Genomic DNA, 18800 nt, shown 5'->3' on the forward strand with positions numbered 1-18800 from the left:
ATCTCATCAGCTTATTAGGATGGCTATGTGTATATGTAAAATAATAACTGATAGAAGGAAGCAAATACTAGCATGGAGTATGGGAATATCCAGTGTATATACATATATATGAACCAAATGGAGATCTGAGACATGGTTGATGGGAATATTGAAGTGTGAGGCTGCTAGAAAACAGTATGGCAGTTTCCCAAAAGTTTAAAAATAGAACTGTTAGCTAACCCAGCAGTTCACTCCTAGATATAAGAAAGCCTGGTATCAAAGAAGTATTTGTCCACCCATTTTAATAGCAGTAGTATTGATCATAGCCCAAAGGCAAAGCAACCCAAATGTTTCTTGGTAGGTGAGTAGATAAATAAAATTGTTATGCACATCCAGTGAGGTATTATTCAGTCTTAGGAAGGGAACTCTGCCACGTGCTACAACGGGGATGAGCTCTGAAGACACGTGAGTAAAATAGCATAATGGCAGGCGAATAGTGTTGGCCTTACCCCAGTGCGCATGCGGCTCAGCAGCCAGTCACTCTGTGCTCCCTCTGTGGCCACCCCTGTGAAACACTTGGGTGGGGAGAGTCACAGAGGCGGCCTGTGAAGTGTTGATAGTGAGGCACTGCAGGGAGAAGAGGCTGAAAGTTGTTGGATGGGTATAGGATTTTAGTTTTACAAATAAAGACTCAGTGAGCGGTGAGGATAGCTGCACATACTGTTGGATTGTACACTCACGCATTATTAAGTCGGTGGGTTCGATGTTATATGTAATCAGTTGTAATTCACACACTGAAAAGTACAGTCATCAAAAGGACAATTTAATTAGAGGGATTCCGCGGTGAGCTTTAGTTGGCAGAATATTCAGTGAATTTGACAATAGAGCAATAGAAATTACGCCGAGTAAAAAGAAAGAATGAAGGAAAATTAGCAGAGCCATTGAGAAATCCCAGCCACCATGAAACACAGCAATAGTAACATCAAAAGTAGAAGAAAAGGAGCCCAGTTACCAAAGCACATGCCTCGCAAACATGACATCCCTAATTCAGATCTCACATAAAAAGCCAGGTGTGGCAGCATGTGCTTGAATCCCAGTGATGGCACAGTGGGAGGGGCAGATGGACAGATCCCTGGAATTCACTGGCCAGCTGGCATTGCCTGCCTGGCAGAATGCTGGAGCCGTGAAGAGAGAGACGCTGTCTGAAGCCCAAGGTGGGCAGTACCTGGGAGCAACGCCTGACCTTGTCCTCTGACCCACACGTGCACAGCATGTGCACACCTGCATACAGACACAGAGCAGAGGGGCCGAAGACTTAAACGTTTTCAAAAGTAAGAAATGGTCATTTAAAATAGTTTAACTTTTCACATTTGATGAAAAATGCTGACCCATACATCCAAGAAGCTTGACAGACTCCAGTTTGGGTCACACAAAGAGATCTACATCCAGGCATGTGACAGTCAAAAGACCAAAAGACAAGAGAGAAAATCCTGAAAGGGTTGGAAGAAAAGCAACCATTGCATACTGTAGAGCTTCAATAAGGCTCCCTGGTCATGTTTTCAAAAACACTGAGGCCAGAAGGCAGGCAGTGACGTGACGGAAAGGATCTACAGCCAGCAAAACTGTCCTTCAGAATGGATAATGGCAAAAATAAGGTGTCCAAACAGTACAAATGGAGAGAATGCATCGCTAGCAGGCTTGCCTTCCGAGCAACAATGAAGTATTTCAGGCTGAGAAAGTGACCCTAGACAGTGATCTCCCTGCTCCTGCTTATACAAATGCTCTGATATAGACAAAATAATTATACATTTCTTTTTCTTTCCATTGTGAACTTAGATAAGATGTCGTGAAAACATTGCTTCTATCTGGTTTTTTCTACTTATATTTTCTTCAGAGCATCCTCCCTTGGTTCAAGTCAGCCAAAGGGAAGGGGAAGCCAGGGAGCTGGTTCTTAATTATATGTCAAGTGCCAGCATCCTCGAAAAGTGGAGAAATGGTCTTCAAAGAACTCTGACAAATTGTCTGACCCCCTTTATGTTCTCAGCCCTTGTGTTAGGTCCTTGTTTCTTTGAAGATGCTCTCAAACAAGTCCTATGGCTCGTAATTTAGTAAGAAGATTTCTGTTTGGGGCGCTCTCTGCAGAAGAAATGACTCCTCCATCAAATGAGCAATATTACAAAATTGCTGTCTTGCTTAGGCTGTTCGCACTGCTAATTTGGCACATTATTAGTAACATTTGATGAAAATTCCAGACTTCTAATGAAGTTCTTCTGAAACTTGGCCAGACTCTTTTTCCATACTAACGAGGAAGACACTGCCTGAATCCTTACCAAAATTGCTTGTCCTCTCTTACTTGTCCTGCTACCTAGCAGACTGTGCTCAAGAATCTCAGGAACAGGCTGGAGAGATGGCTCAGTGGTTAAGAACACTGGCTGCTCTTCTAGAGGACCCGGGTTCAATTCCCAGCACCCAGGTGATGGCACACAACCATCTGTAACTCCAGATCCAGCACCCTCTTCTGGCCTCTGTAGGCACTGGATGCACATGGTGCACAAACATACTGCAGATGAAATGCCCATACATGTAAAAAAATAATAATAAACCATATATAAAGGGGAAAAAAATCTCAGGAGTGAGAGTAAGAAACAGGGAGCTATAAATTGAACATGAAATAGATAATCATTTGTCAACTCTATTTACATTGTGTCAATTAGTAGAAAAATATGCAGTTGTCTCAAGAATCAAAAGTGGGGTGTGTGTGTGTGTGTCTGTCTGTCTGTCTGTCTGTCCCTGTGTCTGTGTGTCTGTGTCTATGTCTGTGTGTCTGTGAGGGTACACACAGAGGCTAGAAGCAGAAGCTGATATCCCAGGTACCCCTGAGCTCTCCAGCATGGGTGCTGGGATCCAACATCAGTTTTCTGATAAAGCAGGAAGCTCTCTTACCCACTAATCCTTCCCCCGCAACAGCCCCAGAATCAAAACTGTGTAAGTGCCTTTAGTGTTTTTAGTGAGCCCCCTAACCCATCAGAACAGAATTAGCAAACAAATATGGGAGAGCCAAGACATCTATTTATATACAAGGTTCCACTTTAAACCGTAGCTGGGAGGATAGGACTCCCTTAATATAGCTCTTGGGCCCTGGCCAGTAGTCCAACACTTCAGGCACAGAATTAGAACGAGCCATCCTAGGCCTGACGCTTGATAAAAGTTTCGTAAGTGACTTATTTGCTCATGAAAATACTTTTTATGTAAAACAGCCCAGGCCCGGGGGTTCCGCCTCTGGTACATACAGAAAGTGTGAAATGGGGAAACGCGTAGGACCCTTTTCTATCTTCAAGTGGGAGTGAATACATAAAGCGCTGCCGTTCTTGGCCTTTGCTTTCAGACAGCGCTGTACCTAAAATACTCTGCCACCATGGCAATCAGTTTGTAAACCTCCACTACACGTAACTCCGCATTTTCAGCAGGAGCTGGTTTCGGGGTCCGCAGCATCCAATCAGCTGGAATTTTACCACCTGCTCAGCTGTAGTCCTTCTTAGATGTAAGATTGCTGCTTCCTTATGCTACAGTTCCCTCAGATTTGAATTGATGATGCATCGTCACTTGTAATAACGCTTATATAGATTCACTGAGTTATTCATTCAAAGTGAAATTACAAAATAAAAGCTTATTTATAATAACTCATCATACGGGCATTCCAATTCCTGATATCTGTAAAAAAAAAAAAAAATGCCTTCTACCCTTTCTTTTCCCTTTTTAAAACTAGTCTCCATGGGACTTACACAGTACCTGCTAAGTTCTTTCTTCTTCAACCATCTCACCTTGACTCCTTGACTTTTATCCCATTTTAATTATCATTGCTATTTATTTTTTTTAATCCGTTAAAAACTACTTGGCTGGGCATGATGGCATGTGCCTTTAATCCCAGCACCAAGGAGGGCAGAGACCACCGGTGGATGTGAGTTCAAAACCACCCTGGTCTACATAGTAAGACCTTGTTTCAAAATACAAGTATATCTAATTGTATATATTCAGAGAGAGAGAGAGAGAGAGAGAGAGAGAGAGAGAGAGAGAGAATGCATTCCCAGAGAGGAAAAGTCCATGTAGGAAACATCTAAATAACAACAACAACAAAATTTATGAGCTGGAAAGAAATTAAAATGTCAATAGAGAATCCTGTAAGAGAGAGAGAGAAATTAATAAAGCAGGAATTGGGGGGTGGGGGAGGGCAGAGAAAGCCAGAGCCTCAGGCTCTGAAGTGGAAACTTTAGATGGAGCAAAAGTAAGTTGGTTCACGTCCTGTAAAATCAGAGACCCTGCCTTGTCCTGCTTGGGAAAGGGTCAGAAATCTCCACCCACCTCATCCCACAAAACCATCTTGTGGTCCTCAGTTCTAGGCCAGACTGCCTCTTTCCAATCCTGTGGTCTCTGGTTGATGTAGAATTATAGAGTTGAACAAGCCTTGGAGGGATCAAGTAACTTGATAACTTCCAAGGACAAAGCCTTGGCAGCGTTCACTGTGGTCCATGTTCTTCCCTGTGCTCTCCTCACCCCCAGCTCTGCCCCTTTCTTGGACCCCAGGGACCATCAGTGCCCCAGATGGAATTACTGTCACCAAGAAGGCCTGATGAGCGTCCGCCAGGAACTCTGCCCCATAGGCTCTTTGTATTATTTCATTTGAGTTTCTCCTGCTGTAATGTTGACTCGGTACTAGGCAGCGTGTTTAGGGACGCATCATTTAAAGTCGCCTCTTATGTCAGCATGTCTTCACGATGGCAGAAGCTGGACTAGGTACCTTCTGAAGTCCTTGCAGACTCTAGTGTCCTGAGATTCTCCAGCTCTTGGAGCCGGGACAGGAAGAAATGAGGAGTTAGAAGCTATTTCGTGTAAACATTAACCTCAAATACTTCAGTGAAAAACACCTGCCGGGTACTTGGCACAGGGAGAGCGTTTTTATGCAGCCAAGCCCAGATGGCCCAAGCTCAGAAGAAGCATAAGGAAGAATGCACAGGAGGGATTTGAGAGAAGGAGGCCGTGTAACGGTGTAGACAAATCCTGTAAAGTGGCACCTAGGAAGACTCCCAAGACCAGGGGTCCTTCCACCAAGTCCTCAGCCTCCAGAATGACAGGCACCCTTAAAAGTAAAGCACAAGTTCAGGAAGGAATCAAGATGTGTTTTATATCTGTTGTTATATGGACCTAGTATCAAGCTACCTTCTAAATGTTTACCTCTCTACCCGTAGACTAGTATGTCTTTCTCTCTTAATCAAGTTCCTTTGTATGCCAGATGGTAGTTAACACAGACATTTGCAGCCAGTCAGAATGCAGTGAGTGAGTCTCTATGGAGTGCTTACCCATAAATGGACCATCACATCACATTGCTTCCCCTCAGGGCTCAGGGAATATGGAGGAAGAGGGGACAAAGGGACTGTCAGAGCCTGAGGTTGGGGCGGACCAGGGCCACAGTGTCTTCTCAACAGGGCAGGAGGCTGTCCTCACTAACTAGCAGTAGCAGTGGCTGCCTGCACAAAATCAAGTCAGTCAGCATTCCATCATGGAGTGAGGAGGAATTCCATCATGTAGAGGGAAGCCCCCCCAGTGCTAGCCAAAAAGCTACAGACAATGTGTGGCTGGCTACTGAGTGCAAGGTGGGGGTCCTGAGTGTGGTCCTCGGTAGGGTGGCCATGCTCCATTGGATGGTCACACATCCCTGGAGATATGGGCAGCACAGCTAGGACACAGTGAGTTATAAAAACAAAAAGACACAAACTTGAAAGGGAATGGTTGTCGGTGGTAGATCTGGGAAGAGCTGTAGGGAGGAGCAGAGGGTGAGCTTGATCAAAATGCATTGTACACATGTGAATTTCTTGAAAGATTAATAAAAATGAAGTATTTTTTTTAAAGCTCTTGGTCTGACCACCTCAATCCAAAAAAAAAAAAAAAAAAAAAAGTGCCATTTCTTTGACCTCTCAGAACCATTTCTGATTGGGATTCTGGGTGACGACATTGCCGAACTTTGTGCTAGACCACAGACGCACAGTAAGGACTTCACAGAACTGATTGTAGAATTGATGTTGGCGTTGCCAATCAGAGTGCAGCATGCTCTTTCTCAAACTCCTAAGTGACTTCCATATAGCTCTTGGTATTAGGATTCACAGACCCAGATTGAAAATAGCTTCCATCTGTAGTGCTGTGGGAATGCTTTCCTCCTGAATGGAAATGCTAATGAATTGGGACGGTACCTTTAGGATTCTTACAAGCAGCTCTGAAGACTTCCCTTCGTAGACAGGCCCATCTCTTTCCCCGCGGAAGATGTAGTGGTCTGAGTGATATACATAGCTCCAGGTGTTTGACCACTTGGTCCCCAGTGGATGATGTTGTCTGGGGAAGAAGTCAGTCATGGTGATGGACTATCAGAGTTCAGAGCCTTACCTTATTTCCAGTCCACACTGGCTACTGCATATTTATGATAAAAGATGTGATTTCTCAGTTTCCCGCTCCTCTGCCGCACCTTGATCTCCACCCCCAACACCAAATTAGACTCTCACCCCTCTGGAATCCTAAGACCAAATAACCTCTTCCTTCATAAGTCACTTTTGGTCATGGCGTTTTATCACAGCAAAGCCGCTGATACAGGATAGAGCATTGACTGGGGGGAAGTCCAGGCCTGACCCAGCAGCTGTCTTCTCGCTCTCCTGGGAATGGGGTTCATACATACTGTGTTAACACATCCTCTAAATAGTTTCTTTTCTCCTTGCCTCTTGATGCCATTGCTTCGCATGGACCTTGGTGGTTAAACTAGCTGTTTTTAATTTTTTGTTGTTGTGGTGGTATGTATGTATGTATGTATGCATGATGTGTGTGTGTGTGTGTGTGTGTGTGTGTGTGTGTGTGTGTGTGTGTAAGCCAGAGGTCAACTCAGGTGACTTGCCCATCAGTCTTGGTTTTTTGTTTTTTGTTTGTTTGTTTGTTTGTTTGTTTGGAGTGCGTGTGTGTGTGTGTGTGTGTGTGTGTGTGTGTGTGTGTGTGTGTTTTGACAGGATCTCACTGTGTAGGCCTGGCTACCCTAGAACTTGCTATGTAGACCAGGATGGCCTTGAACTCACAAAGATACTTAGCCTCTGTCTCCTGAGTGCTAGGATTAAAGGTGTGTGCCACCACACCCCATGTACCTTGGTTTTTGAGACAGGGTCTCTCACTGGAACCTGAGCTCTCCAGTCAGACGTGGCTGGCTAGCCTCTGGAAGCCCCCTGTCTCCACCCCCCAGTGATGAGGTTATAAGCAGGTGCCATCACGTCCAACTTTTTACACAGGTGCTGGGAATCAAAAGTCAGGTCCTCATGCGCTATCTCCCCATCCCTAACTGGCCAGCTGTCTCTATGGAAGTAGCTCCTTTTCATTATGTGGGAAGAACTGTCCTGTTTTTGTTTAACATAGAGGACTTGGGAGTGGGTAATCTACAGTGTGGGAAGGAAGAACTATCAAAAGTGCATTCTACTTTGTGTGACCTGGATTGTATGGGATTAGTTTTAATTTATATACAATAAAGCTCATCACTTTTAAGTGTACACTTTGAGTTCTGAAAAATGTACAGCGTGTAACTGCTACCAGACTTAAAATGTAAACCAAATGTTTCCTGTGCAGACAAGTGGCCTCTTGCCCTTCACTAAACACCCCTTAAGATGAGTCGACTGGGTTGTTTAGTCAGCACATGCTCTGCTCTGTAAGGAACTGCCGAGCTGTCTACCTGTGTGGCTTTTTTTTTCCCCCTGTTTTTGAGACAGGGTCTTGGTGTATCCCTGCCTGGTTGGCCTGGAACCGTGTCCCAGCTGTGGCTTTACCGTTTTAAGTAGTTTTTTCCCCCTTAGGGCCCTGTAGCTGGAGTTTTCCTGCCTGGCCCACAGTCAGGGCAAATCTCTCTCACCTGCCAGTCCCACAGCCGCTCAGACCCGACCAAGTAAACACAGAGACTTATATTGCTTACAAACTGTATGGCCGTGGCAGGCTTCTTGCTAACTGTTCTTATAGCTTAAATTAATCCATTTCCATTAATCTATACCTTGCCACGTGACTCGTGGCTTACCGGCATCTTCACATGCTGTTTGTCATCGTGGCGGCTGGCAGTGTCTCTCTGACTCAGCCTTCCACTTCCCAGCTTTATTCTCCTCCTTGTCCCGCCTACACTTCCTGCCTAGCCAACGGCCAATCAGTGTTTTATTGATTAATTAGCAACACATTTGCCATACATCCCACAGCAGGGCCCTTTAGCTTTTCAGTGTTTTTTAGTATCTCTCTTTACTTCCTTTCACCCCACCCCAACCCCAGGAAGTCCCTGCCCCTTGCAGGGTGTGTGTGTCACATGTTAGCCAAAGAAGAGGCCATGGTTTGGAACTGTCAGAGGAGGGGTTTTCAAGAAGGGTTTGGAATCCTCATATAGTCACGTGACTCCCACAGGGCTGGGGCAGGGTATGGAGAGGCACTGAATGAGAACGATCTTGCTAGAAGGGTTTGATGTATCCTTATACTTCTTCCTTTGTCTTTAGTGAAGCCTGTTACTTTACAAAATACTTTATGTTGTTAGATTTGGCTCCACACTAATTTTGTGAGAGACACGAATATTGTTATCATGCACATTTTATAGAAGACCAAACTGGCTTAGACTATGCATGTGAGTCAGCCAAGGTCCACTGCATTACTAGTAGAAGCAGGATTGGGTCTAAGTTTCCGCACTTGCTAATGCTAACAGTTGTCATGCTGTGGCTTCTGCCTCGCCTGTAATCAGTGGCCATGCACAGTCTTCCCTGTTGCCCAGCTAGTCACGGAGAGGACTTGTCAGGGTGGTGTAACCAGTAGCTAACTGGACAGGAATGGGGATGCAGTCCTGTGCTCTTTCCCATCTCCACACAGAGGAACAAATGTTCCCTTTTACAGCCTGGGCGAGAAAAGAAGTGGCAAGATGTCAGTAAACTCCCCCCCCCCCCCTTTGCCAAGTTCAACCTTTGGTGCCAGGTGCCATCTTTCATCTTCATCCCCGGGCTATTCATATTCTTGGCTCCCGCTGAGGAAACATTCCATCTTCCTGTTTCTGCTGCGTCCTTTTGTCTCTGTTCCCTGGGCCCCGAGTCTGGTCTTGCATTGGGCTTGATAATCCTGCCTTTTCTCCCTTCTTTTCTTTCTCCTCTCTGCCTCCAGTTCTTGCTTTCTTCCTGAGTTCTGCTTCTGTCAAAATCTTTCTTCAGGCTCCTTTGTCCCCCAGACTGCGTTGCCTGTCTGTAAATAGGCTGTTTGAACGATGGTTTCAGGGCATCAGGGGATGGAGTTTGTAAGGCACGAGCTGTACAAACGTGAGAATCTTAAGTTCAGTCCCCAGCACTCATGTGAAAAGCTGGGCAAGGAGGCGTACGTCTGTCACCCCAACACTGGATGGGTGTGGAGGATGAGAAAGAAGATCCCCATGGGCTTGCTAGCCAGCCAGTCTAGCTCCAGGTTCAGTGAGTGACCCTGTCTCAAAAAAAAAAAAAAAAAAAAATGGTAGAGGGGCTAGAGAGATGGCCCTGTGGTTAATAGCATGGACTACTCTTCCAGAGGACCTGGGTTTGATTCCCAATACCCATGTAGTAGCTCACAACCTCTGTAACTCCTGTTCCAGTGTATCCAATGCCCTCTTCTGGCCTCTCTGGGTACCAGGCACACAAATGGTGCACAGACAAAACACTCATACACATAAAACAAATAATTATAATAAAAAGTTTTTTAATATTGCAGAAAGCCATTAAAGAAGACACCTCATGTCAACCTTTGACCTCTACAGGCACATACAGACTTATATACATAACACACACACACACACGCACACGCACACGCACATACACACACACACACACACACACACCACACACACACACACACACACACACACACACACACACACACACACGCACCAAAGCTGTCTCAGGGCTGTTCCAGTGGCATTCCATTCTTACCATGAGTGTGAACATATAAAAATACTGTCACAATTATACCATTACATTTTAAGGGCATTTGGTTTGATTTGATTTAGACTTTTTAAATATTTATTTTAGATTTATTTATTGTATGTATGTGAGTGTCTTGCCTGCATGTATGTATATGCATCATGTGTGTGCCGGGTGCCCATGAAAGTCACAAAAGGTCCTTAAATCCTCCGGAACTGGAGTTTTGGATGGCTGCAAGCCACCATGTGGGTGCTGGGAATTGACCCACACAAGCACAACAAGTGCTGTTAACCACTACACCATCTCTCCATCCCCCGGGTTTGACTTTTCAAGACAGGCTGGCTATGCAGCCCACACAAATCTTGTAGCCCAAGATAGTCTCAAATTCATTGCCCTCCCACCTAAGCCCCCCAAGCACTGGGTTACATGTGCCACCTTCCCCTGCCTGTGACTGCCAAGCATTCTTAAGTGTAATGGGAATGCTTGCACGTGCCATTCAAGAATGATGTAACTAGAAACGCCTTATGACAGGGTCTGTGTGTGGAGTGTTAAAAAGACACTTTCTTCTGCTGCGCTGTTCTGTGAAGAATAAGATGCCACACATGAATGTTTCGTTGTATTTCATTCATTAGGAAAAGCTAGTCACTCTTGTGTTTGCGGAGTCTAAGTTGCCATTTGTGGCAGAGACAGCACATCACACCAGTGAAGAGGTGGGAACCTCTGTTCATCTCAAGTGTCAAAACACAAGGTTCCATTTCAGCTGTCAGAGAAAGCGGGTCTTATAATTTTAGGGAGTAGATAGGATGTGTCTTGGGCTTCGTAGAAAGGAAATTGGAAAATGGATTAAGGGTCCTCTACAGGGGAACCTATCTTTGAAGGAGGGCTTCAGCTAAGTGAAGCCCGTGACCTCTCATGGAGAAATGGTCAGAGACCATAGTAAACTTGATGGAAAGTAGGTGGCAGTGGGCCAGTCCTTTGTAACTACCAATACCACATGATGGTGCACACCTATGACCACAAGACTTGAGAGGTGGAAGCAAGAGGATCAGAGGTTCAAGGTCATCTTTGGCTACTTAGTGAGTTTGAGGCCAACTTAGGAGGCATAAGAACATAACTCAAAAAAAAAGAACTGTTTAAAAATTATATATATTTATATATTAAAAAAATAAAAGCTGGCCCGACTGTGGTGGCACATGCCTTTAGTCTGAGCACTCAGGAGGCAGAGGCAGATGGATCTCTGTGAGTTTGGGCCAGCTTGGTCTACAGAGGACGTTCCAAGCCAGCCAGGGCTGCACAGAGAAACTCTGTCTCAGAAAACCCACAAAATGATGATGATGATGATGATGATGATGATGATGATATAAAATAAAATCTGGGTATTGTAGCTCATTCCTTAATCCCAGCATTCAAGACCAGTCTGATCTATGTAGTGAATTCCAGACCAACCAGCGCTACATAGCAAGATCCTGCCTCAAAAATAAAATAAATATATATGTAATACACACACACACACACACACACACACACACACACACACACACACTACAAAAACCTCTAGTATTACTCCACAGCAGGGACCTTCTTACCCAGACTTCATTTTCCATAACTGTGTTTGGGGCCACAATTCCTCCACATTCCTGGTTTAAAATAGTTGTAAGGCTGTCTGAAAATAGCCTGAGAATGTTTGTTTTCACTTACATACATGCAGGCAAAGCACTCATACATATAAAAATCATTTTCAAAAAGGTATCTCTTCCTCCATCTGTCATTTTTATAAACTCCACTGTTGGCTCTTTTTATTAATTGCCTTTATAGCGTAGCTAAGCCTCCCCATTCCAATATTAAATAAATGTTTACTTGTGTCTTTTCCTGTTCTCTTCATGGTTCAGTTTTTACTTTTACAACTCATTTGTTTCAGTAGGAGGTAGGGAATCTAGCTCTCTCTTTTTTTAAGATTTTATTCTGTGTATAGGTGTTTACCAGCATGTATATCTGTGCATGACATTTATGCAGTGCCCTCAAAGGCCAAAAAAGGCATCCGATCCCTCGGGACTGGAGTTACAATTGTGAGGCAACATGTGGATGTTAAGGGTTGAACCTGAGTTTTCTGGAAGAGCAGACAGTGCTCTTGGCTGCCATCATTCCAGCCCCAGAGTCTAGCTTTTCCCCCTTCCAGAGAGCCAGCATTGAGTTGTCCCCACATCATTTATTGAAGGAGTCAGTGTTTTCTCATCTTCAAAATTCTGCTTTCATATCATCAGTACCCTCATATATAATATCCCATCAGACCTCAACTGCTCTGAACTTGGGCATCTGTAGTTCTTGGAAGTTAACATTTGGCTCTCTGCATGGCATCATCTGGCTTGTCAAGGTCTCTGTTAAGAAGCATCACCATCTTCTCCTGCGCTTCAGATTGTGGAGGTTTATTTTTAATTTTGTGTGTATGTATCTGCATGTAGTTTGTGTAGTTGAGTGTGGTACCTGGGGGGTCCAGAAGAGGGCATGAGATCTTCCAGAGCTGGAGCTACAGGTCACCTGACCTGAGTGCAGGGAACCAAACTTGTGTGGTCTGCAAGAGCAATATAGACACTTAACCACTGAGCAGTCTCTCCAGTTCGTTGTGTGTTTATTTGTATATTTTATTTTGTTTCACCTGAGCTGAATAAAAAATAAATAATGGGAAAGGGAAAAATCCAAAGTGTTTATTTGTTCGTCCTTACAGATACAAAGTGCTTTGAAGATAAAGAGAGAAATTTAGATTACAAGAGTGGCAGTTCTTTCTCCTGAGCCCAGCATTTACTGGCTATGAGTACAGTGGTTAGGGCTGAACACAAAGGTAAAAAGTCATGTTAAAAGGTATTGTCTGTAGTGGGCATAAGAAACCTGAGTAGGAAAGGGGATCTCTGGGCTGGAATTGGTCCCAAAGGTAACATAAAAAATAACTAACCTCCCACCCAAGCAAAAGACACAGCAGTTAAGCATGTCACCAGCTGCCCCTTCTAATGTACTTCTGTGTGCAGCCTACCCAGGAGAGCCTGTCAATCCCCCTCTCCGGTCACTGAAAACGAACAGCCCAACAAGGCAGAAGAAAAGGCCACTTAGCTGTTTTTCAGTCCAGTCCCTCTTAGCCTACAGCTGTGAAAGGAAGCCACGTTCTTTCCCTTTATCTGCCTCCGCTGTAACCCAGGATCCCCGTGGTACGCTTCAGCACACAGTGGCATGTAATCAGTCTGCTCACATTCACTCTTGTCTCCTGAGAAGTTTGTTCTCCCCACCACGGCCAGAATGGTCTCTTAAAAAGTCCTGTTTGGGCTGGCAAGATGGCTCAGCAGGAGGTAAAGTTACCTGTCTACAAGCCTGGTGACCTACGTGTGATCCCTAGGATCCACATAGTAGAGACTCTGGCTAGTTGTCCTCTGACCCCCTCGTGACCTTCTCTGGCATGTGTACTTACACATCACGCCTCCTAAAGGATGAATGAATGATGGAGGTGTGAATGAATGAATGAATGAATGGATGAATGAAGTGATAAGCTGGATTTTTTTAGGAGCAAGAGGGATGAATGAGGTCATAGAGGAAGGGCTGTTCTTCTCCAGGATCAGGATAGCATCCTGGGTGGTAACAATGGAGCAGATTCCTAAAGGGAGGGAGTGAGAAGGAAGCGGTGGGGCTGCCGGGCTGGGGAGGGGGCGGGTCATCAGGTACTGCATTAGTTACTTTCCAGTTTGCTGTGACAGAACACCACGATTGCATTTCATGGCTTATTAGAGGGTTAGAGTCCGTGATGGTGACCCAAAGGCATGGCAGCAGGAGCAGCTGAGAATTCACAAGACTGCAGAGCAAGCCTGGAATGGTGCCAGTCTTTTGAAACCTCAAAACCCACCCCAGTGGCACACCTCCTCCCACAAGGCCACACCTCCTAGTCCTTCCCAAACAGTGCCACCAACAGGACCAAGTCTTCAAACATGAGCCTCTAGGGGGTCATTCTCATTCAAACCGCCACAGAGACCAAAGCCCTGGGGTTAGACTATGTTTTGTGATTTCAAGTAGTGAAGAGCTAGAGTGAGGAGTGGCTGGGGGCCACAGTGGTCAGGGATGGGTGGTGACCAGGTGAGATCTCTGATCCTTCCTGGGAAAGATGAGAAATGGTGGATAGTGACCAGCCGGCCCCTGCTGGCTGCATTCTCTGTTTTCTCTGGCCCTCCTCTGAGGCCCAGTAGTTTTTCCTTTGTCACCGCAGGAGGAGTAACCTTGTTCTGGAGTTAGAGGACACATCATTCCCACGCGTGAATGTAAATGAGCTTCACCCTGCAGTGTCACACAGTCAGATTATGTAACCGCTGTTCCGAGGAGCCGGGCACATTACAAGCATTTTAAAAAATGATACAACTTTGATGTCTTAGTTCGTTATCTGTTACTCATTTGAGGAAACTGTTCTCTGAAAACAATGACCAAATATATTTTTCAAACTGCATACAACACTTCACCTAATATGGCAACCTGTCAATCTGTAGGTATTAAACCATCTAGAAGCCAGCTTTGTATTGTATCATTTATTTTTGGTTGGTTTGGAGGGGAGACTAATTATAATCTTCCTTGAATTGCTTTGTGGTCAGATCTGTCTCATGCAAAAGACAGATCCCATTAGCAGGCTTTCAGTGCTTCTGAAAGAAGTTGCTGTTACAGGTACTCAATAGTGATTGATTTCTTTTATTTTCCTTCTATAGGAAGAAAGATCACAGCTTTCCCAGACTGGGAGGAAAAATATGGAATGCGCGGTACCACTGGCTGAACACAACCAAATGAACTGTACTGACCATAGTTCAGAAACCAGCAGTTAACAATTTCTTCAGGCTTCAACACTGTCCAGCACTTTCCAGAGCAGACTCACTGTTTACAAGAACTCTTGGCCTCCCAAAGTTAGCAACCTCAAACTTTGTTGATTTAAAATATTTCTGCGAAAGAAAAGTACCCCAGAGCCCACTCTCCAAAATGGCCATGGATGGGTATCTGTGGATGGTCATTTTGGGTTTTATTATTGCTTTCATCCTGGCATTTTCTGTTGGTGCAAATGATGTTGCCAACTCGTTCGGAACCGCGGTGGGCTCTGGCGTGGTGACCTTGAGACAGGCATGCATTCTGGCTTCGATATTTGAAACCACGGGCTCTGTGCTATTGGGAGCCAAAGTGGGAGAGACTATACGGAAAGGCATCATTGACGTGAACCTCTACAATAACTCTGTGGAGACCCTCATGGCCGGGGAAGTGAGTGCAATGGTTGGTGAGTAGCTTTCCTCCCTGCACCAGTGGGAAGTGTGGCCACTCATCTCCCTGGCTCCGTTGCCATTTCCATAAGTGGGGGAGGGGGTCTGTGTTTTAACTGTTTGGAAGCTGGTTTAGTGGTTGTGTTTATGATAAAATTTTTATTGCCTGTACTTTACGATTTCTACAAGCAAGCATCCATTTTCTTAAACTTTTAGCCATTTTAAGATATAATTGAGCCTCAAGATATCACTTGTAGAATATTGCTTTATTGTTTCAGGGATATGTTAAAGTTACTAAAGAATATATATATTATATATATAATATTTATATCTGCATATAAAGCAGTGACTGTTTTAAATTTTACCTATAACCAGCCTTGAAAGTTGATTTATATTTTTTCTAAAGATTTTTCATTGTGTATGATGGAATGTTTCACAAATGTAGATATCATAGAACAATATTTTAGGGGGTTGAGTGTGCCTCTGGACTAGACTGCTTGCCCAGCATGCCTGAGGCCCCAAGAGCAAGCCTGAGCACTAAAAAACAATGGTAGTATATTTGGGGAGCGGTGATAATGGCTCAGCAGCAGGATCTGTCCTCGGCCTGCACGAGGCCCCAGCAATCTCCAGTACCAAGAAAAAAAATGATTAATTTAACTTTTGTGGTTTTAGTTTACCATTTAACCTATAATTTCATTATAGCCAACTAAAATTGAGATGTTTTAATTATTAAGGCGGTGTTTCTCAACCTGTGGGTCTCGACCCTTTGTAAGTCAAATGACCCTTGCACAGGGTTGCCTGAGACCATCAGAAAGCACAGATATTGACATTACGATTTTATAACAGTGGCAAAATTAGTTGTGAAGTAGCAATGGAAATCATTTTATGGTGTGTGTGGGGGTCCCCACATCATGAGGAACTGTATTAAAGGGTCGCAGTATTAGGAGGGTTGAGAACCACCGTGTTAAGATATTGTGAGGAAGAGCTGTTGAAACTAAAGGAGGAATAAAGAGAAACACCCACAGGTTCAGTCCCAGGTGGAGCCCCTCTTCCTCCCACAGAACCTTCTGGTGAGTCTGGAGGCTCAAAGAGGCCGTGTGCGCCTGCGCACTGAGAACTCAGACCCCGGAGGAGCTGGGCAGTCTGTCCGTGCTGCTGGTTTTACAGGCAGTGTAGCTCATCCAGATTCCACTTCTCCCACCCATGGCCTTTGGCTCCGTATTCAAAGAGTAAAGGATTTCTTACCTCAACTAGAATTTGGGTTTACCAAGGCAATTTGAGGGTTTGTCTGAATAACACGACTGCTTGGGTTTCTCTCTTCTCCGGGTTTGTTCGGGGGTGGTGGTTGCTTCTGAAGTTTCCTTTTTGGTTTGTGGTTAGATGGATTTCAAAGCTCCGAGGGTTGGGAATTGGTATGACTTGCCTAGATTTTAGAAACTGATCTTCTTCCGAGTGGGAGCTGTGTGAATTTAAGATGACAGTGTCGCTGTTACCGACCCAAACCGAGCTAAGTCTGTTGAGCATCCTGAATCCTCCCGTCTCCGCTCTCCCTCCGTTTTTCTGTCCGTCCTCGCTTGCTGTGGTCTTGTCATTCTGCTCTGCACTCTCCTTCATTCCGTCCACTCCATTTACTCTGTCCTGCGCTAACTCCCCCCAGACCCAGGGCCTCTGTGCTGCCTGAAAGCCTGGTGTCTGTGGGTCGGGGTTAAGGGGTTTGAGTAGAAGCTGCTGTGGATGCCACCTGAACTTCCCGGACAAATTGTCCTTGAGACCCTTTGCTTAGCCCCGTAGAAAATCTACCCACTCCATCTGAGGTCACCAATGCCTCCAAAAACCTGGGAGTTCAAATCTGGGCGTCTCCTCACGGAACTACCACACTGGCAGGACAAACCATTTCTTCAAGCCACCACAGAAGTGCGCTAAGAGCTGTCAAGCCTCCTCCTCACCCTTCGCTTCCTGTTCTCACTCAGCACCCTGCCCTTACTGATGCCCACCCCTCATCCTCATGTGACCCTGAGCTTTGTTTGCCTTCTACTTAATCTTCCAGACACCACTTAGTACCTCAAAGGAGCCCATCTCCCATTTTCCCCGAGTTTCTCTTGGTTATCTTTGTTCCATAGTTCATCCATTTTCCTCTTTGTAGGACGTCATCACCTTAGGTTAGGGGACCTTTCTTCGGTTTTCTTCTTGACGTGCATATGGCTCTATATCCCTTCAGCAGTTCGCAAGGGTGAGGTGGCTCCTGTCCGCTGGCTGGCCCCCCATGCAAACACGCCTCATCTGCTGCTCCTTCACTCTGTCTTCCCATAATCCCCACCTCTCGTTGTGATTTATAAAGTCAGCAAGAAAAATGGTGGCAGCTCTCAGGAAGGAAAATTTAGTCTCAGTGTGACAGACAGGGTGAGTTGAGACCGTCCACCTACATCGCTAGGTTAACTTTATGAGAATATTATAAAACCACAAAGTTCATACTTTTACATTACAGTTCTGGGCTAGGAAACATGATCCTAACTGGTTCTGCGTGTAAGGCAACCAGTTGCTACTGATTTCAGTCACAGAGGTGGGGCCTAGGGAACTGTCCAGCAGAAGGCAGGTGCCACCCTGGAGACTTGACACCTTCTGGTAGCACATGGCTGACTCTTTCTTCACTCAACACACACTTCAGAGATGTATATGGCACCATACCCAGCCTCAGCTCAAAGGTCAGCATGCCCGGCCTTCGCTGCAGCAGCTGTCCACCCTGCCTCATACACTAGGACCTATGTGGCCTGAGATGACCCTTCGCCACTCAGATATCTTTGAAGGAAAGGCCGGGGGCTCCTTAAGGACACCACTGCTGCCAGGCAGCCTGGCTGGATTAGTAATAGTGCACTTTATCAGCCCAGCCCTTCTGTTGTCTCACATTCTCTTTGCCCTTCTTAGCAACTGCCGCTGAAAGGCCTATCTCCTAGCCAATGCTCCCGGGGCTCCCTCCGGTAGAGGACCTGCTTATGAAAATATCCTCAGTGACCTACGGCCTGGAAAAACGTCAAGCCTAGAACACAGGGCCGAACTCAGAGCTCCCAACATTGCAAGCAAGATCTGAGAGAGATGCCCAACTTGGGGTCATGCCCAACTTGAGGTTAACTAGCTCAGTTATTTCTCACATGGGTGGCAGAAGTCAAGGGGCAGTGCATGTTCCTCTCTCACACATGGACTAATCTGGCATGTTAGTTTGTCTCTAGCTTGTCTCATTGTGGACTACAAAACAGAACAAAATTTCCTCCCTATACATTGTCTTTTTAGAAATCTTACTATGTGTAATGTCTTAATTTCTTGCTTATCGTAGCCAGACTTCACAGAAGAAAGACTGACTCATCACTGACACCCTCACCCTCATGTGATATCTGGTAATCACTCTTGAGTGATTTCTATCAGGATGTTGGTGCTTTGTAAGAAAACAATCCATAGAAAATTAAACTCAGGGTGTCTTAGTTAAGGTTTCTATCACTGTGAAGAGACACCATGACCATGGCAACTCTTACGAAGGAAAACATTGGGGTTTGCTTATAGTTTCAGAGGTTTAGTCCATCATCATCATGGC

At 45.2% G+C, this 18800-nt stretch overlaps 1 protein-coding gene across 1 annotated transcript in view; it reads left to right on the forward strand.

Annotated features, from left to right (window-relative positions):
* Slc20a2 (solute carrier family 20 member 2) overlaps positions 1 to 18800 on the forward strand; it is a 103208-nt gene that overhangs the window by 51935 nt on the left and 32473 nt on the right. Inside the window, exon 2 of the mRNA XM_059244938.1 lies at positions 14681 to 15234. Coding sequence (XP_059100921.1) covers positions 14946 to 15234 — 289 coding nt within the window. The 5' untranslated portion in view covers positions 14681 to 14945. The remainder of the gene's footprint in view (positions 1 to 14680; positions 15235 to 18800) is intronic.

This window comes from Peromyscus eremicus, chromosome 17 (assembly GCF_949786415.1).
Source record: "Peromyscus eremicus chromosome 17, PerEre_H2_v1, whole genome shotgun sequence".
In the NCBI taxonomy this organism is placed as follows: Eukaryota; Metazoa; Chordata; class Mammalia; order Rodentia; family Cricetidae; genus Peromyscus; species Peromyscus eremicus.